Source organism: Cyprinus carpio, chromosome A2, assembly GCF_018340385.1.
Source record: "Cyprinus carpio isolate SPL01 chromosome A2, ASM1834038v1, whole genome shotgun sequence".
In the NCBI taxonomy this organism is placed as follows: Eukaryota; Metazoa; Chordata; class Actinopteri; order Cypriniformes; family Cyprinidae; genus Cyprinus; species Cyprinus carpio.
The window spans coordinates 27,307,930-27,335,929 of NC_056573.1; the positions used below are offsets into that span (position 1 = coordinate 27,307,930).

Genomic DNA, 28,000 nt, shown 5'->3' on the forward strand with positions numbered 1-28,000 from the left:
TCTATATATATTATTAATAATAGATTAGATCAAATAAAATAAGATTAATAAGATAATAATCATCTCTTTATTTTACTAATAAAAAACGAATAAAAAAAACAAAGCACAAAACCTTTAAAATAAAATAATAATAAAAAATAAACATTTTTGTTCAGTTTAAGTTGAAATACTTAAACTACAAAAAACTGAAAATAACTAAAAACTAAATGTATATATTTAAAAAAAAAATCATAAATAAATAAATAAAACAGTCAAAAATCTACAAAATTATAAAAAAATAACAAAAAATAAAAATTAAATTCTTCACCAAAATTACCAAAACTAACTAAAATTAAAATAAAAACAGAATATAAAAACAAAAACCAATTCATAAATATATCAATTGGTATGAGCCTTTATATATATATATATATATATATATATATATATATATATAAAATCCTATTTTAATGATACTAAAATAACACTGCGAGCTCGTCTCGTTTCTGCGATCATACAGCATGTGTGTTTCTGCGATTCAGCACTGTGTGTGTTAGTGTTGGGCGTCTATGCTTCTCCCAGGGGGCCCCTGGCTGCGTGGTTTCATATCATCTTCATGTTGAACTTGCGCGTGCCTCCGGATGCGCTGGTGGTGGCGGGTCCCTCAGTCTTCCTGAAGGAGTACTCCACGGTGAAGTTGTTCTTGCGCTGTCCTCGTCCGCGGCTCCACACGAACAGCAGCAGGAAGCAGAAGAGCACCACGCCCAGGAAGGTGATGCAGCCCATGGCCGTGGACACCAGGATGGTGGTTAAATCCAGCGTGAACTTGAGGAAAACGCGCGTGCTGTTGAGCCCGGTGTCGTTGAAGTCCACCGCGTACAGAGAGCGGTTGGCGAAGAGCGCCGGATCCACCGGCTGGCCTTTGACGGTCAGCGTGGCGAAGTAGGTGTCGTTTCCGCCGGCGTTGCTGGCGATGCAGATGTACGTGCCGCTGTCTGTCACCTGTGCGTAACGGATCTCCAGCGTCCCGCCGGGGAGGACCGTAATCCTGCCGTTGCTCTTGGAAGTGATCCTCCGTCTCTGAGGTGAAATCCAGATGATTGCCGGCGTGGGTTCACCTTCGGCGCGGCACAGGAACGACACCGGCTGGCCTTCGTGAGCCGTCACCTGCTGCAGCTTCCGGTTGCGGATCTTGGGCTTCTGGCAGGTGAAATAGTCGAATAACGCAGAATCGGTGAACATGCTCAGCAGGTATCCCTGCACCTCCGGCGGTCCGGCGCACACCGGCATCTTCCCGTCAAAGTTTAGCGTGCGTCTGCGCTGCAGGATCCACAGCAGACGACAGTCGCAGGACAGCGGGTTCCCGTCCACACGGAGCGTCTCCAGGCTGTTGACCGAGTGGAAGGAGCTCTCCTCCAGAGTCACCAGATCGTTGTTGGACAGGTTCAGGACCCGGATCTGACGCAGACCCCCCAGAGCGTGAGGCTCCACGGTGAGCAGGTTGGTGCTGACCATGTGAAGTTCCTTCAGTCTGCAAAACAAGGACAGATTTATTATCAATACAGCAATTAATGTGGTTTTATTGAGTTAAATCTTTGACAGCGCCTGGACGGAAATGGACCAAGTTTATTTAATGCATAATATGGTTAACTAAAGGAATGGAAGTCCTTCCTCTGATGTGTAGTTGAGAATCTCTGCTTGAGTTTTTCTCTGGAACACACGCACAGTATCTGGACTAGCCTGAAAAATACTGTTTTAACATTATATGCATGCATTTGACTAGCCTGAAATGTAATTGCTAAAACCAAAAAGGACTTAAAACAATGAAACATTAATTAAAAAATGAAAATTAAATAAACATTTTTAAAAAGTATTTAAAATATGAAAAAACACCAAAAAATTATTAAAATTATTAAAACTATATCAAAAATTAATTTATATAAATGTTATAATACTAATAAAACTATATAAAAACGAATAAAATCAATTCAAATGGCTATATATATATATATATATAATCAATTCAAATGATATATATATATATATATATATATATATATATATATATATATATATATATATATATAACCAAATTAAACTAAAACTGAAATAAAAAAGCAACTAAACTTAAAAAATGTTCAAAAATTAAAATTAAAAATTAAACAGACTTTTTTAAAAAAAAAAGTAAAAGCTACTAATATTCCAAAAATGACTAAGACTTTAACTAAAATAAAATACTAATATATATATATATATATATATATATATATATATATATATATATATATATATATATAGATATATATATAATAAATTTGAAAATGATTTAAAAAACAGAAATAAAAATGAAAAACTAAATAGACATTTAATAAAAATGAAATAAATTGATTTACAATATGAAAAAAGCCATCAAAATTATTAAAAATCATTATTAAAACTATACCAACTATTCTATAATCAATTCAATATGTAAAATCAACTACTAAAAAAAAAAAAAAAAAAAAAAAAAAAAACCAGTTAAACCGAGAAAAACAGAGCAAATTTACTAAAATGAAAAATACTACATATATATTTAGTAGTACAATACTATATATTCCTTCCTTTCCAGTCTAGCTGTCTAATAAACCTGGCATTGTACTGCATATTAAAAAGAGTTGGCTCTTTGATGAATTGCTTTTGTTTCTCCTTTGGATAGAAGCATCTACTAAATGCATAAATGTTAATACAGTGGGTTAGCATAATTTCTAAATAAATCTAATTCATTCTGAATTTGACACATTACAGTTATGCAGTCTTTTTCCATGTAAGCAGATGAAGCTTGTATTTGTAGGGATTTAGGGAACTGTGAAACAGCTCACGGTTCTCTGATGTTGATTAATGGTCACATGACATGCAGGTAAACATATAAACTACATGTAAACCGGCCTGATGAGGTCTCGAAAGGCCCAGGACTCGAGCGTGGAGATGGGGTTGTAAGAGAGGTTCAGGGCCGTCAGGTAAGCCAGGTTCCTGAAGGAGGCCGACGGCACCGAGCTGATGTTGGTGTTGGTGATGAAGAGCCAGGACAGATTGAGACCCTGGAAGCTCAGCGGAGAGATGTACTCCAGATACGGCCAGCTGTCGATCTCCAGGCCTCTCAGCGCAGACAGCTTGCGGAAGTTCTGGTCCTCGAGGGCCGAGATGCTGAGGTGGCGCAGTCGCAGGGTCACGAGGTTACGCAGGTAAGACAGAGTCTGGCCGGATACAGACGTCAGGTTGCATCTCTCGATGGTCAGATCTTCCAGACCGATCAGTCCTGAGAAAGCCTTGTGAGAGATGTAGACCAGGTCATTGTCACCCACCTGGAGAATGAGGACAGAATTATTACGACAACAGTTAAAGTGATTTTACAAAAGCACAAAATGAGGAATGCACAATAACAACTAAAGGAATTTGGAGATCCAATCGCTTTTTTGATTTTCTCCAGAACACATGCACAATATCTGATTCTGAATAAACCCAATTTAGGATTTTAATGCTAATTTGATATGTTAGAGTTGACAATTTCATAAAAAACGATTTAGCAGATGAAGCTTTTTATTCCCAAACTACTGTGACAATTAAACACATTAGACGTAAAATATTTACTTGAACGACGCAGTGGTATTTTATTATTATTATTAATATACTATTAGAATTTTTGTTAATATTTCAAATAGATGTTATTTTTATATTTTTCTGCTTTCATTTTAATTTTACTTAAAATGATAGTAATTGTTGCATTTTGTCATTTTTATTAATTTTTTTAAATGTCTACTTAGTTTTTATTAATTACTAATTTTGTTCTGTTTTTCATTTGTATTACTATTTTTAAATGTCTATATCATTTTTATTTTTTAATTTATAATTTTTAGTTTTAGTTATTTCAATTAAACTAAACAGAAATTAGAAACGTTGCCTTGTCAAAAAGTTGAAATAAAATAAAGTTTTTCTAGTTTATTTCTAGTTTATTTTCAATGTATATTTTATTTCAAGTAATGAATTTTGTTTGTGGTTTTATTTTTTATTAACACTCTGATGTGAACATTAATTCACATGACATGCAGGTAAACAACATAATTGTAAAATTGTACTATAAAATAAAGAAACAAATATTTGATATTTCTCATTTTATTTCACACTATTACTTCAAATAATTTACAGAGATTTTTGTTGCATTTACTGTAGAATTCACAGTAAGCTATATCATGATTGTAGATTTATTTTGATAAATTGTGCAGCCCCATTTATTTATTTTGAATTTACATACAATTGTATTAATTATTTGCATTTTATCAACTCATAAACCCACTGCAGTTCCTCACGATGTCATTTAGTATCAATGAGATATTTTTAGAAATTTTATTAATATTTTGAATTATTTTGTATTTTTTCATATTTTGTTTTAATATTAATTTAATTAAAATGTAGTAAATTTGTTGAGTGATTTTGTCAGTTTCATTAGTTCTTGTTTTTTTTTTTTACATGTCTATACAGTTTTTATTAATTTTTATTTCAGTTCAGGGTTATTATGGTTAACTAAACATTTTTTGTTACTTGAAATAAAATAAATGTTAACTATAAAAAACGTATTTTACTTTATCAACATTTTTTATTTCCGTTTAGTTTAACTTGAAAACTAAACTAAAATGGAAAATAACTATATAGAAATATCTAAAAAAAAAAAAGTCAAAAACAAAAATAGCTAAAACTTTAAATTAAAATAAGGTATAGTATAATAAATATTTATTTAATGCCATGTCAAAATCAAAGGCTATTTTCATGGCCAAAAAAATAAAAAAATACAAGTATAACAAATACAACAAAAACCAGCATACAAACAAACACAGGTTATTTAAATTAAAATAAAAACAGTTCAAACTATTAATAAAATCTATTGCATTGATAATAAAATAAATTTCAGTGTACATCAAGTAACGAATGAAAAATGAAAATAAAGTAATGAAAATTAAAATATTACCTTGGAAACTAGCTAAAATAAAATGTAATATATATATATATATATATATATATATATATATATTTTTTTTTTTTTTTTTTTATTATTATTATTATTATTTTTTTTTTTTTTCAGTTCAATAAATGAAAATTATTATTTTTTTGCTTTTAGCTTCAGGAAACACTGCCCCTATAAGAAAAACAAGCTGGCCTCCAAGTGAACTGACTTATAGGGACTAACCTCCAGGTTTTTGAGACTGCGCAGATCCTGGAAGGTGTAGTCCAGCAGGATGACGATCTTGTTCTCACTCAGGTCCAGTGTGGTGAGGTTGGCCAGCCGTGCGAAGGCTCCCATGGGCACAAGCTTCAGCTGGTTTCCTCTGAGTCTCAGCGTCCGCAGGGCCTGCAGGCTGGCGAAGGCGTTGGGCTCCAGCGTGTTGATCAGGTTCTCACTCAGATCCAGCTCCTCCAGACGCGGGTACGGAGCTAGATCTCCCGGAGCCACCCAGCGCAAGCGGTTCCGGCTCAGGTCCAGCAGCCTGGTCTCTGTCGGGATGCCCTCCGGTACCCCGGACAGGCGCTTTCGCTGGCAGGACACGGAGCGAAGCTGCGCCGCACAGTCACAGCGAGGAGGGCAGCCTGCGCACTGGACGGCCGTCAGGGCCAGAACCAGTCCCAGCCACCCCAGCCGGCCCAGGCCCCATAATGAAGCCATGAGCCTCCCTCCACTTCACTCTACACACCTGAGAACCACAGAGGAGGGGAGAACGAGGACACACACACACACACACACACACACACACCACACACACAACACACACCACACACACACACACACAGAGAGAGAGAGAGAGCGGAGAGAGAGAGTTTTTTTTTTTTTTTTTTTTTTTTTTTTTTTTTTTTTAGAGATAGAGAGAGAGAGAGGAGAATAATCTGCAGTTTATGTTATGGGTAATCAGGTCAATGATTTTACTATATATCATATGCACAAATACATCATTACACAAGTACAACTATTAATATACATGCTCTGATTTCAAAGCAAAAGTTTTTTTATGTTTTTGAAAGAAGTCTCTTCTGCTCCTCAAGGCTGCATTTATTCAATCAAAAATACAGAAAAAAAAACTATAAAATTGTGAAATATTATTACAATTTAAAATAGCTGTAATTTATTCCTGTGATCAAAGTCTTATCACTTACAAAGCTTAAATATCTATTCTAGAACAACATGTTAAATTATGCAAGCAATGTACTAACAATGTTAGCAACATGCCAGTCATGCTAAAAACATACTAAAGCCAAGTCACTTTATTTATATAACACTTTTAACAATACAGATTGTCAAAGCAACTTTACTAACGTATTAAATAGGAAAATAGTGTGTCAATAATGCAAAAAACTATAAAGATGGTACCAAATGCTAGTCATGCTAACAAAATGTTAACAACATGCTAATCATGCTAGCAAAGCGCTAACAACATGCTTATGTAATCAACATGCTAACAACATGATAATAACCTTAAAACATGCTAGCAACATGCTTTTCATGTCAAAAATGCTAACATGTTAATCATGCTAGTGATATGATAGATGATAGGCTAATCTTGTTAATGTTATTAAAATGATGATAGTGATATGTTTGTGTTTGGTAAAATTTGAATATGTCAAAAACATACTAGAAAGAACTAGCAACATGCTAGTCGTGTTATCAACATGCTAATCATGTAAAAAATGTTAACAACATGTTAATCCGACTAGAAAGATGATAACATCATGCTAATCATGTTAACAACATATTAACCACAATGCCAATCATGCCAAAACACACACTAGAAAGACGACATAGAAACATGTTAAAACATGCTAGCAACATGTTAAACATGATAGCAACATGTTAACAACATGCTAATCATGAGAGAGAGCAAAATTCTAACCACATGCTTTTGTTTTCAACATGCTAGCAGCATGCGGATAATGCTAAAACATACTAGCAACATGTTAATCATGTCAAAACATTCTAACATGTAAATCATGATAGAAAGATAATAGCAACATGTTAATCATGTTAGTAAAACATTTTAACAACATGCTAATCATGCTAGCAACATGCTTATACTAAAATGCAAATAATGCTAAAACATGCTAGCAACATGCTAATCATGTAAAAAAATGCTAACAACATGTTAATCAGACTAGAAAGATGATAACATCATGCTAATCATGTTAACAACATATTAACCACAATGCCAATCATGCCAAAACACACACTAGAAAGACGACATAGGAAAAACATGTTTAAAACACAAAACACACACTAGAAAGACAAGCGACGTGCTAGCAACATGTTAAAATTGTTAGAGAGATGTAAATTCTAACCACATGCTTTTGTTTTCAACATGCTAGCAGCATGCCGATAATGCTAAAACATACTAGCAAAATGTTAATCATGTTAGCAAAACATTTTAACAACATGCTAATTATGGTAGCAACATGCTTATACTAAAATGCAAATAATGCTAAAACATGCTAGCAACATGCTTATCATGAGCGAAAGCAAAATGCTAACCGCATGCTTTTGTCATCAACATGCAAGCAGCATGCCGATCATGTTAAAACATGCTAACAACATGTTAATCATGCTAGCAAATGTTATCATACTAATAACATGCTAATAATGCTAAAACATGATAACATGCTAATCATCTTAAAAACTAGTACCTAGTCATGCTAGCAACATGCTAATCATGCTGACAACTTGTTAACAATATGTTAAGTTATACCTTCAATGTGCTAAATCATGCTAGCAATGTGCTAGCAACATGTACAACTGCTTCAAACTTTCAGGCTAGGCTTTGCCAAGCCAACTTCAAAGTTTGTTCACAAACCTTACTCATCTAGTTGCATACCACTGTTTAATGCAGCGACATTCAGACAAATTTTTATAAGTACGCCTGAAGTGTCTAAATTAGTTCCAATGATGCCAACCTAAAAGCACAGAAGCATTGTTTCGAATGGCCTCGTGTTGTGTTCTGCTCATGACATGCTAATTTCTCGCCTCACTGCACTCGTTCGTTAATCTGATCACGTAATCGCCGGAGGATGTGCCTAGAAATTGGTGGATGATGTTGCTAGTAAAATAGTTTTATGGTATGTGAGTAAGAGCTCTTGATGAATGCAAGTGGATGATTATGCATAACCTCCATTACATAAAAGGGGTTAATATCTGGCATGCCAGCAGTTTTTCATCTCCACGCAAGAGAAGAACCGTCGCTACTGACTGGAAAAGCCAACAGTGCATACTAATACAGTGTTTATCATCCTCACTTGTTCTGATAATAGGACAGACTGCTGATGAATTGCACTCGGCTAGTTATATAACACTAATGTCAGGGTGAAAAACGCCACAAGAAGAAGTAAGTGAAGACTCTGATGGCCACATCAGACCGTTCTTCATCACAACAGAACTGGAGACATGACACATCATGTAGGTGGTGAATTAACTGCGATGACTGAGTCATTCAGAATCCAATACAACACAAACAACCGAGTCTGTAACATGTTTCTTATTTTCTAGGTCACACAGTTTCAGCAGTTTAGTCACAGGCCTCAAAATCTAAATGTACACTATTTACTTTTTGGCCTCATTCCCGATGAATCACTCATAATATGTTTGCTTTCATTATTCACCTCTAAAATGACCTTCCCTTTTCAGCCAAAATCATCAAAACTTCTAAGTTTTCAAAACCTCACTCCAAATTCTAGTATAAAATCCTAATTTTTCATGTTTGCATCTACAATTTTTTTTCTTGTTTCCCAGTAAAAATTGCTAAACATTCATAAATCAAACTTTTTACTTGAGCAACATGACTTGAAAAAGTAAGTCTTGTTTTCTGAATCAAGTGAGTTTATGCTTTTTATTTATTAAAATTTATTTGATCAAAACTTTGTTTTTTAATTTTATTTTTAGCAAAAAAAAAAAAAAAGTGAACATTTAAATTTTTTTTGGATATTCGTTATGAAAAACAAGACAAAATACAAGGTTTTTTTTTTGCAGTGTTTTCAATGAATAAAATCAAGTCTCATCTTATTCTATTTCTTTTTCTTGTTGAAACTCATGTTATATATTAAAAAACATCACCGTTTTATAGAAGTAAAATGTTTTTTTGTTGCAGGGTTATTATAATAAAAAAAAATTATTAACTGAAAACAATATATTTAAGTTATGGAACATTTATCATTTTAATTAAGTTTATTTGGTTTAAAATAAACTACTAAACTTGACAAAAACACACAACAAAATTACAAAATTTCACCTCAAATTAAAATGAAAACAGAAAATCTAAAAATAAAAGTTTCAAAAACTATAACAGTATCTCAAGGGCACTAAAATAGCACTGTTGTGTCGTCATGTTGACTTGATGCACAGCTCAGTAATTCTCATTCTTAATTTAACCCATTACTACTAAATAATGCACTTGTATTAATACTCTAGTGAAGCGATTGATTTTGCTGTAAGTGAGATGAATTCCAGAGTGAACGAGGTAAATATATCAGCCAGCCCTAACAGGCAGATTTAATCAGGTTATTTGGTATCAGTGGGAGTGGGTGCTAATAAATTACATGGCTGCTGTTTGTTTTTCTGTTTTTTTTCCTGCACTGGCGCGCAGTTAAAGGTTGAGTCACTGGGCGCCGAGCCACTGCGCTTGGATACCGAAGCAAGTATTTCAGCCAAGAGCGTCTCATCTTCACGCCGGCTGAAGTCAAACAGTGTGTGGGTCTGGAAGGAGCACAGCAGGTCTTTGATTCGCATTAAACCTCCATCGGATGCACTTATAGAGGTTACAGGGCGGAGGAAGATATTCCTGTGATGCTATAATAGATGTTAACAAAATCATAAATCAAATAATAAGAAAGAAAAACAAATCCAGTATATACAGTGATCGGTTGTTTGGAACAAAGTCATGTAAAAGCGTGCAAAACTCAGTTTAAAATCTATAAGAATGTGTGTATGTGTTTTTGTGACATCTGTGCAGCATTATTAAAATGTGCGTAAAGACAATTAAATGCCACTTTAGAAGCGCTTCTGTGCCACCTTTAGCGGTTTAATTAACCCTAACATTAATAGTGATGTGGAACTTTCTTAAGGTGTCTTTACACAGCTCGGATAAGGCTGCTCTGTGCCTGCTTCAAATAAAGTGTAAAGATGCAATGCCTGCATTAAAGCCAGACTAAAGTTTTCCGGCTTAGCCCCTAATATCGAAGTATGCAGTTATAATTGGTGTGTAAAGCATTTATGTCACCTCTGAGCAGCTTTAAACTGTCTGTGTAAAGGCACCCAAATGCCACCTCAGAAGCGCTTCTGTGCCACCTTTTTTGTTTTGTAATGTAATTTTTTTTTCTTTTTACATGCAATAGTTCAACCATCCCAATAGAGTTGACATAAGGATGTGAAACATTAGGCTTTATGCATACTGTATATAAACAGCAACCACTGATGCATGTATAAACCAATACAAGTAATTGTTGTTTTAAATTTTGTTGGGGGAAAAATGTATGCAGTTTAATCAAACACACAGTGAAAGTGTTAAAAACTATTGCTGTATTCATTTATTCATGGTTCATTTGTCACACTTGAACAGAAGGTCAAGGTTGCTGCATCATGGGATGCAATACTGCAGTGTGCTTTATTTTATGCATTCAACAAGTATTATACACAAAATCAATGCAGGGTTATAAAGAAATGTCCTTCTAACTAATGCTAACATGCACACACACACACACACACACAGAGAGAGAGAGAGAGCAGCTGATGGTGCTTTTATCAATGACACGAATGCAGATCTCATGCGTGACGTTAGACACGCGTGTGGGAGGACGTGAAGCGCTGGCAGCAAACACAGCTCCTGATTTATTGTGTATCAACCGTTTGATTTATAGAAAGAGCATCAAGCTGTGTGTGTAATGCAAATGCCATCATGTACTAACACTCAGAAATAAAAATGGCCAAACACAAACATGTCAGAGAGAAAAAGGCACAGATTTATTTCACTGACATTCACCACGGGGCGTTTCTATCTGTCCGTCTTCTAATTTATGACCTTTCTTCTGAAAGCCTGGACAAAAGCCGACTCTGCAGGCCTGGAGATGATTACAGTTTAGTACTGAACATGAAACAGGGCTACAATCTGGGCTTTTAAAACACACGGACCGATCACATGACATGCTAAACTACCAATTTATCTGATGGCTTTCACTTGGTGGACAATAAAACGGGTGAAAAACAGCCTAGCGACCAGACAGGGCAGCTTTAGCATTGCGTACCAACCGCATGACAACACCCTGGCAACCAAGCAGAGCTCCCTAGCAACTCCATAACATCTATCACATTACAGGACTACTTTAAATATTATGAATAACTATTCATCTGTCACACCACAAGACTATTTTAAATGCAAAATGATGCAAAACTTAAAGATGAATACCTAAAACAATTTTTTTATACATTCTGACAAAGTCAGAAAGAGAGTGGAGTCCAAGGATAAAGCCTGCAAAGATTTTTGTAGATTTTAAAGATAAAAAAAAAAAAAAAACATGAATAAAAATGAAAATAAATTCAATTAAAAATAAAATTAGAAAAGAGTACAAGAATAAAGCCTGCAAAAATCTTAAAAAAAAAAAAAAAAAAAAAAAATGAATGAATTTTTCTTTTTTAAATAAAATAAACATTTAAAAAAATATAGATAAAAGTGGAATCCAAGGATAATGGCTGCAAAGATTCTTCAAAAATAAAATTAATTATTATAAAAATAAAATAAAAAATGAACAACATAAAATTATACAAAATAAATTAATAATAAATTAAAAATTAAATGAAAATTTTTAAGCTATAATTAATATATATATACTTTGTGTTTAAATTGTTCTATTATTGAACTAGCATTTATGGTTGAATTAGATATATATCTATATATAATATATATATATCATATATATATATATATATATATATATATATATATATATATCTATATATATATTAATAAATATATATAAAATTCAACCATAAATGCTAGTTCAATAATAGAACAATTTAAAATTAGCATTAGTAATTTTACTAATGGTAAAATGCAGTGTGTTATTACCTGATGGTGCAAAAAGGTGAAAACAAGGCCAGCACTTAAAACAAATTTCCTCTACATTCAGATAAAGTTCAACCAAAAAGGTTTTCTTAAAAAAAAAAAAAGACAAAAAAAATATTATGTGACAACTACCCACATGCACTGCTTTAGAGCAAATTCTTGGAGCATCAGACGGAGAAAGCTTTCATGAAAGAAGCGATGATCTTCAGCTCTTTCCTGTGAGAGTTCAGTTCTGCACATTAAAACATCTCTGACATGCTGTTTACAGTGCGCGAGGTTTGCTGAAACACTCCGTTAACTTCAGTTTGGTGAAGAGGGAAAGAGCTTTTGCCAGAACTCCGTTCACGTCCTAAAAATAGAGGCGCGACTGGCCCTCGTGGTCTTTCACATGGAGATGCAGAAGAGCCGCTGGTGTTTTGGCTGTTTGTCGGAGTCTTGTTTACGAGCCCAAAAACACACAGGCTTCAGTATGTTAATTAGTCGACTCATTCATAACCCAGCCATAAGAGCTTCACAACTAATTCAAATCTACTGAATCCACCGGGGTTAATTTTTTTGTGTTTTGTAGTCTTTTCTTTTTTGTTTTATGTTAACAGAGGAGATATTTATTCAAATATCTGTCAGAACCTTCATTAGACTGAGAAACACTAACTGAATTTCAAATTGGACTGAAATGGAATTGAATGTTTGCATTGGCTGAGAGGGATGAAGGACTTTCGGTGTTATGTGATGGTATGAACATGTGGTCAAGATGGGTTGTAATGAAGTGGGTTGTTAGTGTAGTGTGTGTGTGTGAGTGTTAGTGAAATCGTTAAAGGGCTCTGGATATGTTGATGTTATTTTAGTGTAGATCTAGTGTAGTGTTCAAAGACTGTTCAAAAAATAAAAAATAAAATAAAACATTAATAAAAATGAAATAAAAAAAATATATATTTTTATTAAAAATTAAAAAAAGTTTAAAGAAAACAAATGTAAGCAAAAAATAACTGAAAAAATATATTAATATATAAATATATTTAAAATAAAATTAAAATGAATATTAAATATAAAAAAATAAATGAAATTTAAAAAAATTAAAATAAATTATAAAATTTTAAAATAAATTATAATTTAAAAATTATAAAACTACAAAAAAGTGAAAGAAAAAAAACTAAAATAAATATAAAACAATTAAAATAAAATACATTAAAACAAAACAAATACATACTAAAATTAAAATATGAAAGAAAAAAAGAAAAAAAAATCTAATTTTAAAATTCTGCAAAAAATCATAAAAAACAAAATAAAATAAATACAAATGAATTAAATAAATAAATAAATATATAAATAAATAAACATTAAAAATATAGATCTAATTGAAAAATACAATGAAAAAATAAAATAAAAAAATAAATATAGATCTAATTGAAAAATACAATGAAAAAATAAAATAAAAAAAATAAAAAAAAAAAAAAAAAAAAAAAAAAAAAAAAAAAAAAAAAAAAAAAAAAAAAAAAAAAAAACAAAAAAAAAAAAAAAAAAAAAAAAAAAAAAAAAAAAAAAAAAAAAAAAAAAAAAAAAAAAAAAAAAAAAAAAAAAAAAAAAAAAAAAAAAAAAAAAAAAAAAAAAAATTATTAATAAAATTAATTAATAAAACAAATAAACTGAAATTTATTTATATAATATGGTTATTTTGATAAAGGGAAGCTTCTTTGTGAATACCAGCTCAGATATGTGTTTTCACACAAAGCATCACATGACTTCAGAAGACTTGAAATGTAGCACGAGTAAATTTTGTTATTGTTATGTTTTTATTTTCTGTTTGATTCAGAGTATTCACTGGTTTAAAGGTCATTAGGAATTTTAGGATCTGAATGTATTTCTCTTCCTCAGGCGTGTCGAAGGCGGTGGCCAGCAGCGAATCAGCGAGGAAAGCATGTCTCGCCGCGAGGCTGTTTCTTGTTATGTGGTTCTGATGATTGGGGTCAGCGCATTGCAACGGCCCCGGGGCCCGTAACCCACAACCCCACATTATATATATATATATATATAGGATTGGCTGTATAAAGACATCACACACCCAGAGAGAGAGAGAGAGAGAGAGAGCGAAGAAGAGAGAGAGAGAGAGAGAGAGAGAGAGAGAGAGAGAGAGAGAGGAAGAGAGAGAGAGAGAGAGAGAGAGAGAGAGAGAGGGGGGGGGGGGGGGGGGAGGGGGGGGGGATGTGCTATCAGTCTCACTATAAATGGAGCGAGAAACACAAGACGCCAAAGAACCAGAAACAGATTGAGCTGTGAGAACGAACGGCAGTGAAGGTGTTTCTGCTTCAGCACAACATACAAACACATCAAACTATAAAACGAATATTAGGCCTCTAAAATCTCAATATAGCCAATACACACACACACACACACACACACACACACACACAATTGCATTTCATATCAATGCACCAAACTGCTTTGGTAAAAGCTGAAACCATCTACAGTTGCATTAATGAACTATGCTACTTGTTCAACTGTGATGATATTTGTTAAAATTTGATTATTTATTGAGTTGTATTGTTTAGTTATTTTTGTTGTTGATGTTTGATGAATCTTTTATAAACTCCAGTTTGTGTCACTCATAAAAAAAAAATACAATAAGACTAGAAATAAAAAAAAAGAATGAACAAATAATAAAATGATAATCCAACAAATGAATAAATATATTTTAAAATATTTTAAAATAAAAAAATAAATAAAATAAAACCTTTAAAAACAATAAAACTTAAAAATAAATAAACAAGATCATTTAAATATTTGAAGTAATATTAAAAATTAATTAATTAAATTAAATTAAACAAATTAAAATCATTAAAAATGGGATTTAAAAAATACAATATAATAATATAGAATATAATGTATAAAATTTAATATAGAATAAAAGCAAATGCCCAGAAAATATTTTCAACATTGATAATAATCAGAAATGTTTCTTGAGCAGCAAATCATCATATTAGAATGATTTCTGAAGATCATGTGACACTGAAGACTGGAGTAATGATGCTGAAAATACAGCTGCACATCACAGAAATAAATTACAGTTTAACAGATATTCACATAGAAAACAGCTGTTTGAAATTATAATAATATTTCACATTTTTACTGTATTTTTCACTCATCTTTCTCTGTTAAATATTTCCATCATGTAGCGTCTTTGCAGCTCATGTCAAAGACACTGGGAGTGAAACTTTCTTTATAAAGCAGGGCATGCTGAAGTGAAGTTACTTTTGCGGCACAAAATGAATGAATAAATAAAGCGGCGGTTCAAACGCAGATCTTCTCAAGCGTTCGCTGGGAGGAAGCAAACAGAATCTGTGACAAGCTAAACACAGTTTTCATGAGACAGGCGTAAACAAACCGCAAACATCACTACTGAGCTTGTACTGTTTTGGGAAATAATTACCATTCAGATCTGATTTCTCCTGCAGGTTTCTGATGAGATCTGGCTCCGTCACGCGGGAAAATGCACATTTCTGAGGGCATGCAATGGATTGTGACAAGCTCTTGTCTGTGAGAGTGTCCTGCGCTCCCTAAACAGACAAAAAACCAACCCTATGAGTTGCTGCCTACCTAGTGAGCCGCTTAACTGTCTACATAGACAGCATCGTAAGCACACTGGAGCTTCTCAAGTGGCTGATTCGGAAGCAACCATCAACTGTGTGTCAAACAAACAGAGCTGCTTAAAATTTATTTACAATCAACATTTCTCTTGCCTCGTGTTGGATTGATTTTTTCTGCTCTATGCAGTGCATTCTGGGACTGCTGTTAGAAAAGAATACTAGCTTATTTACTGAATACTGTGCAGTACAGGCTGTTTACTGCCTTTAAATAAACAACTTTATTTTGCTGCCCTTTAACAAACTCCAGTCTTAAAAAAAAATACAATTAAAAATAACACTAAAAATAAAATATATATAATTTACAAATAATAAAATGCTAAACAAATAAATAAATTGTTTAGAAATAATAAAAAACAAATAATACAATAAAATAAAAACATCTAAAAACAATAAAAAATAAATAATATCATTTAAATATTTTATATAATGATAAAAATTAAATGAAGCAAATAAAAATCATTTAAAAATAATATAACAAGAACTTTTGAATTTGAATAAATATTTGAGTAAAAATGTATTTTGACAGTCTTATAATAATAAAAATAATAAATTTATTAAAAATAATAAAAAGTATTTTTATCATTAACAATTATTTTATTGTTATTATTATATACATTATATTATTGCTATTATTATTAACAAAAAAACAACAACAATTATACAATTTAAAAGTAATGATTTAAATAATTTATCATTAATAAAGATAATAAAATTGATCTATTATTCTCATGCACAATAAAGTTGAGTTATTGTAAAACACATGACCTTGTGGCTTTATTGTTGTTCGGTCACACACACGACGTCTCTGTGTTTACTGTGTGTGATGAAATCAGTCAGCAGGTCCAGAAAGCAGCTCTGAAGGTCACAGCAGAAGTTTGGAAAGGCGCTGTAACCTTTCCAGCGCTGTGAAGGCAGTCAGGCATACGCTGAGGATCGCGATGGGATTTCATAAACAATTCACAAACAGCACGAACATCAGCGGCGGATCCCGTCTGAACAGACTGCAGCATCTCAACGCCGCTCCGCTTAACCTGAGGAGCCTCAGAGGAACACGCCTATGAGTGTGTGTGTGTGTGTGTGTGTCTCTCTCAGTCCCAGATCCACAGATAACTAACAAAACAAGACATGACTCTGCTGTATGGAGGGAATGACTGGTCAAGGGCTAATCAGCATTTAAACTCCTAATCAGTGGTGTTCGTTAAGTTCATCTAGCATAATACGGAAATCACAATCTGCTTCTAAAAGGATTCTTGATTTTTTTTTCTTAATAATTAGTCTGTTTACCATCTTTGAATATCACATTTGCACATTTTTTAAATTATAAATTAAATTGTTTTTAATTATAATAATATATTTCTTGAAACTATTACAAATTAATAATAAATCAAGATTTTTTTATATAATTAGAAATTAATCAAAAATGATAAAAAAATTACAAATTTTAAAATTAATTACAACTTAATAAATCAAAAAAGATTTATTTGAATAATTGAAAATAATAATATATCATTTTTATCATATTTTAAAAATAAATACAAATAAAAAAAATGCTAAAATATTTTTAAAAACTAAGTACTAATTTAAAAATAATAAATAAAGAATAATATAAAATCATTACATATTTTAAAATTAATTATAAATTAAATTCAATTAAAATAATAAATTAAACACAATCAACAAATAGTGTTTTCAGTATCTGAAGTATCTGTATCTGTTTTCCAGACAAGCGCAGTGAGAGGTTTTTATCTTTTTCTCTGCATTATTGCTGTTCGATTATTACTGATGATGTCACCGACAGCGGCAGCTCTGATTGGCTGCATTCACCCTAACGCACAGATGTATTTTAACATGATGTTTTGTTCTGTCCTGAACACAGAGCATCATAAAAGCATTTGGAGACGCAAGTGCATTTACAGTAACTGCTGCTTACACAGAGTCACAGATTTTATGCAGAAAATTAAAATATCTATATTATGGAGTAGTGACTGTTCTGACCTTATAATCTGCTGCACAGAAATAGTTTTCTAATACTGTACTTTTGTGATTTCTTCAAACGTGAGGACTAAGATTTAGATCTCTTTTTTTCTGACCTTGCTGAAGGTGAACCTGTGTGTGTGTGTGTGTGTGTGTGTTCAGTGAGCAGGTTAACGCACTTCAAAGGGAACATGATGTCGTTATGGGACTGGGACCTTACCATGAAAATGAGGCTGCAGGGAAGGATTCACACACACACACACACACACACACACACACACACACACACACACACACACACACACACACACACACACACACACACACACGTCCTTGTCCTTGGTTTAGTAAAGCAAACCAGATTTCACAGATGAACAATGTCATTATCTGTCCATTTCATAGCTTTCCATGTCTCTGCTGTCATGTTGTGTTTTCATACGCACTAGACGTGTAAAGGAATGTCTGACCAAACAAATAAAGAGAAATAAACCCCTGAAATGGTACAGATGCAAAAAAAAAAAAAAAAAAAAAAAAAAAAAAAATTTTTAAAGCACCCTGTTAAAGCAACAATAACAAAAAATAATTGTAATAATAATTACAAATTAATAATAATAAAAAATATTTAAAAAATTAATAAAAATTACTTAATGTGATTGAATTATTATTATCATCATCATCACAAACCTAATGTACATTAATGTAACCATTACAAAATGTGTCTTTCTCTATATATATATATATATAATATATATATATATATATATATATAATATATATATATATAATATATATATTATATATATATATATATATATATATATAATAGTATATATATATATATATATATATTACATAAAGTATTCCATTACATTTTAGTTTTATTTAATTTGAGTGCACATTAGGCAATCAGGAATTCTTTGATAATGCTTTGAAAATAAAGTTAAAAATTGAAATTTTAAGATTCCCACACACATATACACACACACACACACACATCAGAGAAACCGCGACTGCTAAACCAGCGCTGAATTTCTGCAATCACTGACACAACGAGTGCTGCCTGTCTGTGGGGAATCCAGCCGCACATTCATTTCACATTTAATGAACACAGATCAGCAGATTCATAAACGCTGCCCGTCCTCTGCTGACGTCCCGCTCGATTAGCGTGCATGTGTGCACAGGACCGTCCCAAATTAGACGATAAACGTAGAATGTTCCTTCACAGATTTATGCAACGAGTTTGTGACTGTGAATTTGGAGGCGATGGAGGATTACAGTCAGCTTAGCAGACACTCGCTCAGCTGTCAGCGGGTTTGTAAGAGCTTCGCTCTCTGTCCCAAAGCTTTAAAGTGCTGCTTATGGGATTAATTAGCCACGTCGCACACTAATAAGTGCCATGCAGACGCCGCACAGATCCAGGTGTGACTAACAGGGATCAGACTGGTCAGAATATAGCATGCAACCAATAGAAATGTGTCAGATTTTATACCGCAGGAGATATAATATTGTGAATTTAAATGGAAATATTTGTATTTTAAAGAGGTTTTATTTCATGCATCAGTGCCTATATATGAATTTAAAAATGGAAAATTTGTATTTTAAACCGTTTTTATTTAATGCATCAGTGCCTATATATGAATTTAAAAATGGAAAATTTGTATTTTAAACAGTATTTATTTCATGCATCAGTGCCTATATATGAATTTAAATGGAAATATTTCTATTTTAAACAGTTTTTATTTCATGCATCAGTGCCTATATATGAATTTAAAAATGGAAAATTTGTATTTTAAACAGTTTTTATTTTATGCATCAGTGCCTATATATGAATTTAAAAATGGAAAATTTTTATTTTAAACAGTTTTTATTTCATGCATCAGTGCCTATATATGAATTTAAAAATGCAAAATTTGTATTTTAAACAGTTTTTATTTCATGCATCAGTGCCTATATATGAATTTAAATGGAAATATTTGTATTTTAAACAGTTTTTATTTCATGCATCGGTGCCTATATATGAATTTAAATGGAAATATTTCTATTTTAAACAGTTTTTATTTCATGCAACAGTGCCTATATATGAAATGGAAATATTTCTATTTTAAACAGTTTTTATTTCATGCATTAGTGCCTATATATGAATTTAAAAATGGAAAATTTGTATTTTAAACAGTTATTTTATGCATCAGTGCCTATATATGAATTAAATGGAAATGTTTGTATTTTAAAAAGTTTTTATTTCATGCATCAGTGCCTCTATATGAATTTAAATGGAAATATTTCTATTTTAAACAGTTTTTATTTCATGCATCAGTGCCTATATATGAATTTAAATGGAAATATTTGTATTTTAAACAGTTTTTATTTCATGCATCAGTGCCTATATATGAATTTAAATGGAAATATTTCTATTTTAAACAGTTTTTATTTCATGCATTAGTGCCTATATATGAATTTAAAAATGGAAAATTTGTATTTTAAACAGTTATTTTATGCATCAGTGCCTATATATGAATTTAAATGGAAATGTTTGTATTTTAAAAAGTTTTTATTTCATGCATCAGTGCCTCTATATGAATTTAAATGGAAATATTTCTATTTTAAACAGTTTTTATTTCATGCAACAGTGCCTATATATGAATTTAAAAATGGAAAATTTGTATTTTAAACAGTTTTTATTTTATGCATCAGTGCCTATATATGAATTTAAATGGAAATATTTCTATTTTAAACAGTTTTTATTTTATGCATCAGTGCCTATATATGAATTTAAATGGAAAATTTGTATTTTAAACAGTTATTTTATGCATCAGTGCCTATATATGAATTTAAATGGAAATATTTGTATTTTAAACAGTTTTTATTTCATGCATCAGTGCCTATATATGAATTTAAATGGAAATATTTCTATTTTAAAAAGTTTTTATTTCATGCATCAGTGCCTATATATGAATTTAAATGGAAAATTTGTATTTTAAATAGTTTTTATTTCATGCATCAGTGCCTATATATGAATTTAAATGGAAAATTTGTATTTTAAACAGTTTTTATTTCATGCATCAGTGCCTATATATGAATTTTAAATGGAAAATTTTGTATTTTAAACAGTTTTTATTTCATGCATCAGTGCCTATATATGAATTTAAATGGAAATATTTCTATTTTAAACAGTTTTTATTTCATGCATCAGTGCCTATATATGAAATTAAAAATGGAAAATTTGTATTTTAAAAAGTTTTTATTTCATGCATCAGTGCCTATATATGAATTCAAATGGAAATATTTGTATTTTGAACAATTTAGACCATTAAATTTACACTGCAAATAAATAAATAAATAAATAAATAAATAAATAAATGTGTGTTTAATTCAAACCTGCACAAATGTGGTTCGTTTAAAACAATTTAATGTTTTGCTTAAGGGAATGACTGAGAAAACTTGCTCTGAAAAGTATTTAATACAACTTTGGCTAATGTATTTTGTTTCACAGATGTGTGTATATTTTTATTTTAAAGCAAGCCTGAATTACACTGAATGATTATTAGCAATGTAACCGTCGATCACGATAATATCACATGGATGAGAATATGCATATGGGTATTACATGCAAATAAGGTTAAGCGGAGTAAAACTAGCCATTGTAAGCATCATAAATATATGTACAGTTTTGCAAATCTGAATATTCCCTTTGTGCTTGTTTTTAGGATGAAATCTACGTGTTATACTCTCCATGAGGTCTCTGATCTTTTGGTTTCTGTCTATGAAGTTCCAAACAAAAATAATCAAAAGAGATGAACTCATGCTTATTGAATACAGAAAGTATTTGGTTCACTGAGTTGACAGTGACATGAAGTTATCAGTCAGAGCGGTTCTGGTTCTGCCTGAAGGACGGAGGGTATTTCAGGAAGTCTGTCGACTCAAAGCTCAGGGTCATTAAACACAAACCTCCCACCAGCAAACACTTGACAGAAATCTCAAAGAGAGAGTTAGACGAGTCCTCGCTGTCAACCATAACACAGCACCCACTGGAAATCCTGATAATACCAGAGAACCGGTTCAAACCGGACCAGACCAGCTCAGATAAACCAGCTGGTTAGTGTCGGCTTCAGAAGAACAGAGCATGTAATAACTAGAAAGCACTTCTGAAGCAGCCTGAGCACTACGCAAGAGTCTCTGAGACATTTATGTACACAAATGCATTTCTGCATTGTGAGAGACTTACTAGTAAACCTTGCTGAAAAAAATAAACTGCTAACTTGTTCCACAAACCAGCACGTTTGCCCAGCCTGGCTCCTAATTCATTAATGAATTAATAAAAGAAAGTTGAGCAAAAAGTATTCTGACAATAAAACGTGTTCTTGACAGTAAAACGACTTCCAAAAAAAAAAAAAAAAAATCAGTGAATCTCTATCAGGGTTATTATAGTTTACTAAAAGTAAAACCATAAAAATTAAAATAAAATAAAATAAATGTTAACTGAATAAATAATAAATATTTATTTATTCATTCATTCAACATTTATTTTAAACACAAATTATTTTATTTATATTGTTTTAGTTTAGTATATATATATATATATATATATATATATATATATATATATATATATATATATATATATATATATATATATATATATATATATATATATATATAATCTTTTAGTTTAACTTAAAACTAAAATAACTATTACTAAAATATGAATTAATAAAACTATATAGACTTAAGAAAGAATTTTAGGTACAACAGACGTTGTTTTTAAATGTGATTTATAACTGAACTTGAATATAATATTTGTAATGGATGCACTGTTTTTGAACATTTTTCTTTCAAACCATTGCATTAACACTGCGATAAAAATCATATATTGCTAAACATGAAATCAAATGAATGTAAAAAAGGATGAGGACTGGACAGAATCTGAATTTGTCTTTTGACAGTAGTAAAAATAAATGAAGGATTTATTTGAGATATTTTGTTATGATGTGATTTTTTTTAGTATTTTTTGTATTATTTCATGTATAGGATTGGAATGGAATCAAAGGAAGAAAGCAGCGCTGGGGCTGTTTTTCTGCAGGAATCTGACAGATGGACGTTCTTCTCTCCGCTGGCAGTGATTGGCAGCTCTCGCGCAGGTTGGGTTCAGACAGGATCTATTTCTAGAAGACTGCCTTGTCACTGCGTTGTCCGTGTGTAGATTGACATCTGGGTATGAGATGGTAATATCAGCGTGAACCTTGATCTGAAGCGCTCCGTCTGTCTGATTTACGCAGACGGTCATGTGACGGCTGAGGTCAAAGGTCAATCGTTTAGAGTACTGACATCAGTGTTGGATAAAGCATTGCATTTTTTGCACAACTTGTGCTACTCGTGTTATTTTTCAGCACATCTACTGTTGTTCAGTGATTCTCAAGACCGTCTTGACTAAACTCAAACTCACCAACTGCTTGTCAGTGTAGCTGCATGACACACAAACACATTTAGAATTACGCAAAAAGAGAAAATGAAGTTTTGCATTTAGAAGCTGAATGCAACTTTCAGCGAGTGATTCCTGAAACCATTCATGATGATGCTACGTGAGGAGGAACTATTAAAATATTTGTAAAAATTGTTTTCAGCAATTGAAATTAAGCTGAAATGAATATAAATATCAGATGAAAACTAAATTAGAAATGTTGCCTTGGCAACTAACTGAAATAAATGTGTTCAAGTGCTAAAATCACTAAAATGAAAAATGCTATTTAAAATAAAATATTAAATAAATAGAAAAAAAATGAAATGACAAAAGCACATAACAAATACTAAAACCTAACATTAAAACAAAAATGAAAATATACTGTAAAAAGGCAAGCTAATTCAAAATAATACGGGTATGATAATAAAAATATGAATATGAGATGAAAAACTTAAACTTAAATAATCTGAACTAAAATTTGAAATCTTGCCTTGGCGTCTAAAAATAAATAAATTGAAGTGGAAGCACTAAAATTACTAAAACTAAAACTGAAATTTTAAATAAAATATAAAAAAAATATATAAATAAGTAAATAAATGATGAAAGCACATAACAAACAAAACTTAAACTGAAATGTAAAAAAAATTGATAACAGAAAAAAAAAGCTAATTCAAATTAATACGGGTATATAATAAAAATATAACATAAATGTTCATTAAAATATCAAAATGAATCAGTGTTGACCTTCCACTTTAGCAGGGTTTCCCAAAAAAAGCTAATAATTCATTCATTTATAAAAACCTAAATTAAAATAAATTATGTTTAAGTAAAAAATCAAAATGAAACACTTACTAAAAAATTATATTTGATTTGTTATCTACATGACTATTATCAGGCATCAGAAAACCATTACCATGCAAATGTTTTTAAATATTAATTTGTTATTTTTAATATTATTATTATTATTATTTTAACAAATAAAGAAACAAATACCAGAATGAACTCAAACCAGAGGAGGAAAAAAATAGAAATAAAGATAAATAAAATAATTAAAATAAAAAGACAAACAAAAAAAAAAAAACAATAATAATACAGCATATGTCTTCTAAAGCCCAGGGTAATATTAGATTTTTAATATTATTAAAATATTAAAACCTCAGTAAATATTAGGTTGGAGAAAACCCATGTGGGTATTTTCACTGCATTTAGAGAATCTCTGCACAGACTTCACAAGCACTTCTTTAAGTATCAATGCATGACTTGCATCTGAATGAATAAAACTCCATCTCAATATCTCCAGCAACAGATGCCAGTCGAAACAGCTCTCATCTACATGCTAGCGACGAGCAGCTCGAACCGTTCGGATCCTTCATCAGAGCCTGAAGACATGAGCATCAGAACAGATTGAGTTTAGAGATACGACTGTCTGATTCCATCTTCAGCGCTGGAGATAAACTCCGACCCTGTATCTGGATAACGTCCAGAGCACTACAGCTGCTGCGCAAAAAGACCATTAGCCTTACAGCGTTTAGCCGTCCGTGCTGTTCGTGCTGAAACCTAATTAAATGCTATAAATGAGCGCTTATTTAAATGATGGGGTGGGCAGCAGAAAGCAGCACAAAGAAAGACTCATTACCCGGGCGTGTTGACAGGGATCGTTTATCACCAAAGCAGTTCATTACCACTCGCAAACATGACTTTTAATCAAAAGAAATGATTTTAGAATAAATGAAAGAAAAATACACTGGCTAATTATTCGCCATATAAACATGACACAGACATAAATAATGTTTATGCGGCAAAGAAAGGCTGTTATGCGACAGAACTTAAGAATAGACAGAATGCATAAAAAAATGGGTTTGGATTTACTTTGAAATGACTTGCTGGCAATTTAAAATTGAATTAATCGAATTAAGCATGAAATTTGAAAGATTGAAGTTCAATAATTACTCCAATAATTTTGATTTTATTTACAGTTTTGAAAAAAAAAAAAACTTTGATTGAAGCATTTATATATTATGCATTATAAACATATTTTTAATGCATTAATTATGCCTTGTATTGCACCTTATGTTGCACCTTAAGTTTAGGCTATATCACGATTCGGAGTTTATATTCAAAATTCTGAGTTTATATCACGATTCGGAGTTTATATTCAAAATTCTGAGTTTATATCACGATTCGGAGTTTATATTCAAAATTCTGAGTTTATATCACGATTCGGAGTTTATATTCAAAATTCTGAGTTTATATCACGATTCGGAGTTTATATCACGATTCGGAGTTTATATCACGATTCTGAGTTTATATCACGATTCGGAGTTTATATTCAAAATTCTGAGTTTATATCACGATTCGGAGTTTATATTCAAAATTCTGAGTTTATATCATGATTCGGAGTTTATATTCAAAATTCTGAGTTTATATCACGATTCGGAGTTTATATTCAAAATTCTGAGTTTATATCACGATTCGGAGTTTATATTCAAAATTCTGAGTTTATATCACGATTCTGAGTTTATATCACGATTCTGAGTTTATATCACGATTCTGAGTTTATATCACGATTCTGAGTTTATATCTGTCAAAAAAAAAAAAAAAAGTTGCAATTACCTTGTTTAGTTTTTCTTCCATGGCAGAAACAAGCTTCCATTGAACAAAACTGTATTTGGGATCCTGAAATAGAACTGACAGCCGTCTTCTGCTGCTGTGTGAATGCAGTCCACGAAAATCACAGAAATGTATGAAGCTCAAGGCCAAGAACACAGCAGACGGGACACACAATAATGCGATCCGTTCAACTGGGTTAAAGACGACATCGGGCAGCTCTGAGGAAACAACAATGCATCTGCCGAAGCTAATTTACTGCTCAGCACAAAACTCATAAAGAGAGATGGACCGATTGAAAGACGGAAGAGAAAATGAGCAGATCCAGTGAGAGATGGAGAGGAGCGGGTTGAGAAAGATGGAGGAACAGGAATGACTGCGTGGCACGCTTTGAGTCCGGCAGAAGAACCAGAGAATTAAAGCCGTTCGTCTCTTATTGAGACAATACAAGCTCAGCATCAGCACAAAAACAGATGAAGAGAGAAAAAAAAATGTAAAAACATTATGGGTATGTTGCATTATTTGAGTATTAAAGATAGTAGTGCTGTTTTCTGACAAGTCACAACACCCAGACTGATTGATTACATCAGGGTTTCCCAAACTGTGGTTTGTGAGGGAACTGCAAGGGTTTGTGAGTTGCTGAAAAAAAGCTAATACAGAATCAAATAATTAAAATGTCAAATCAAAAGAAATGATTCTAATATAAAAAAATAAAAATGAAACTTAAAAAAAATACTTAAATTAAAAATTCATTATAATAATTAATACAAATTCATAAAATAAATAATAATAATTTACTTTAAAATAAAAAAACTCTTAAAAATCAATACAAATAAAAAATGTAAAATTTAAATAAACTATTTTAAAACATTAGACATCTACAAAAAATATATATTCAAATTCAAATGATTGTATCATAAAATTACTTTTTTTACTAAAAATGTATTAAGTCAAATTACAGTAAAATTTAAATAAATGTTACAATTAAAACACTAAAAATTAATTAAATACACAACATAAAATTAACAAATCATTTTAAAATAAAACAAAAGTAAACTAAGTCATAAAAATTTTAAATTCAAATGATTGTATCAAAATGTGTTAAGTCAAATTACAGTAAAATTTAAATAAATGTTACAATTAAAACACTAAAAATTAATTACACATAAAATTAACAAATTATTTAAAAAAACAAAAAAGGTAAACTAAGTGATAAAAATGTAAAATTTAAATAAACTATTTTAAAACATTAGAAATCTAAAAAAATTCTAAATTTAAATGATTGTATCATAAAAAAACTTTTTTTTACTAAAAATGTATTAAGTCAAATTAAAGTAAAAGTTAAAGAAATGTTACAATTAAAACACTAAAAATTAATTAAATACACATAAAATTAACAAATTATTTTAAATTAAAACAAAAAAAAAATGGTAAACTAAGTCATAAAAATTTAAAATTCAAATAAACTATTTTAAAATGAAAACAAATCAAGATAAAACAAATATTTTTGATCCGACAAAAATGTGTGGAAATCCACGGATTGCATCATTCACTATTGTGCATAATTATGGCAATAATTCAGTACTATGGTATTCATCAGAGCACCACAGTACAATGTCAAAATTTTTTAATTCAAATTCAATAATTCCACTGTATTGTAAATAAAACAAGAAAGAAAACAACTGAAATGTATATTTTTATAACTTTGCTTTTCATTTCAAGGAGGCTTAGATATTTTTACTGAAAAACAAGACAAAAAGGACTGATTATGAAATTCTTTGTACTGTTGTCTAGAACTAAACACTATTATAAAAACCCTATAATGTCTATAAACGGCACAGAAGTGTCAAGGTCGAAGGTTTGAACTCATACCGTTCTCTTAAACATGTTGCTTTGGATGAAAGCACCTGCCAAATGCATGCAATGTCCTTCTAGTTTAGTTCTGCAGCAGCACAACTGTGCAGCCGTATGAAATGCTTGCCAGTGATTGATTGTGCGAGGCTGAAACGGCAGGGAGCTACACACACTACGATGAAGAGACATGCCTGAATCCGGCCGGAGTTTACAAACACACAGCGAGAGGAGACACTCGAAAACCACACAGCTGTCGTCAGGGATCGTGAATCGCTCCACACCTCCGGATCACATCCTCCTCCATCACTGGGTCACATGAAAGGCCACTTCCTGTCACAGACACGACACGTTCACTCCTGACACAACCGTCATCC

At 31.4% G+C, this 28,000-nt stretch overlaps 1 protein-coding gene across 1 annotated transcript in view; it reads right to left on the minus strand.

Annotated features, from left to right (window-relative positions):
* Positions 1–426: 426 nt before the first annotated feature.
* The window catches only part of LOC109101107 (leucine-rich repeat and immunoglobulin-like domain-containing nogo receptor-interacting protein 3), a 43,523-nt gene continuing 15,949 nt past the window's right edge, over positions 427–28,000 (minus strand). The window contains exons 2-4 of the mRNA XM_042713520.1: positions 5,198–5,699; positions 2,905–3,320; positions 427–1,510 (exon numbers count right to left, since the gene is read on the minus strand). Coding sequence (XP_042569454.1) covers positions 583–1,510; positions 2,905–3,320; positions 5,198–5,671 — 1,818 coding nt within the window. The 5' untranslated portion in view covers positions 5,672–5,699 and the 3' untranslated portion in view covers positions 427–582. The remainder of the gene's footprint in view (positions 1,511–2,904; positions 3,321–5,197; positions 5,700–28,000) is intronic.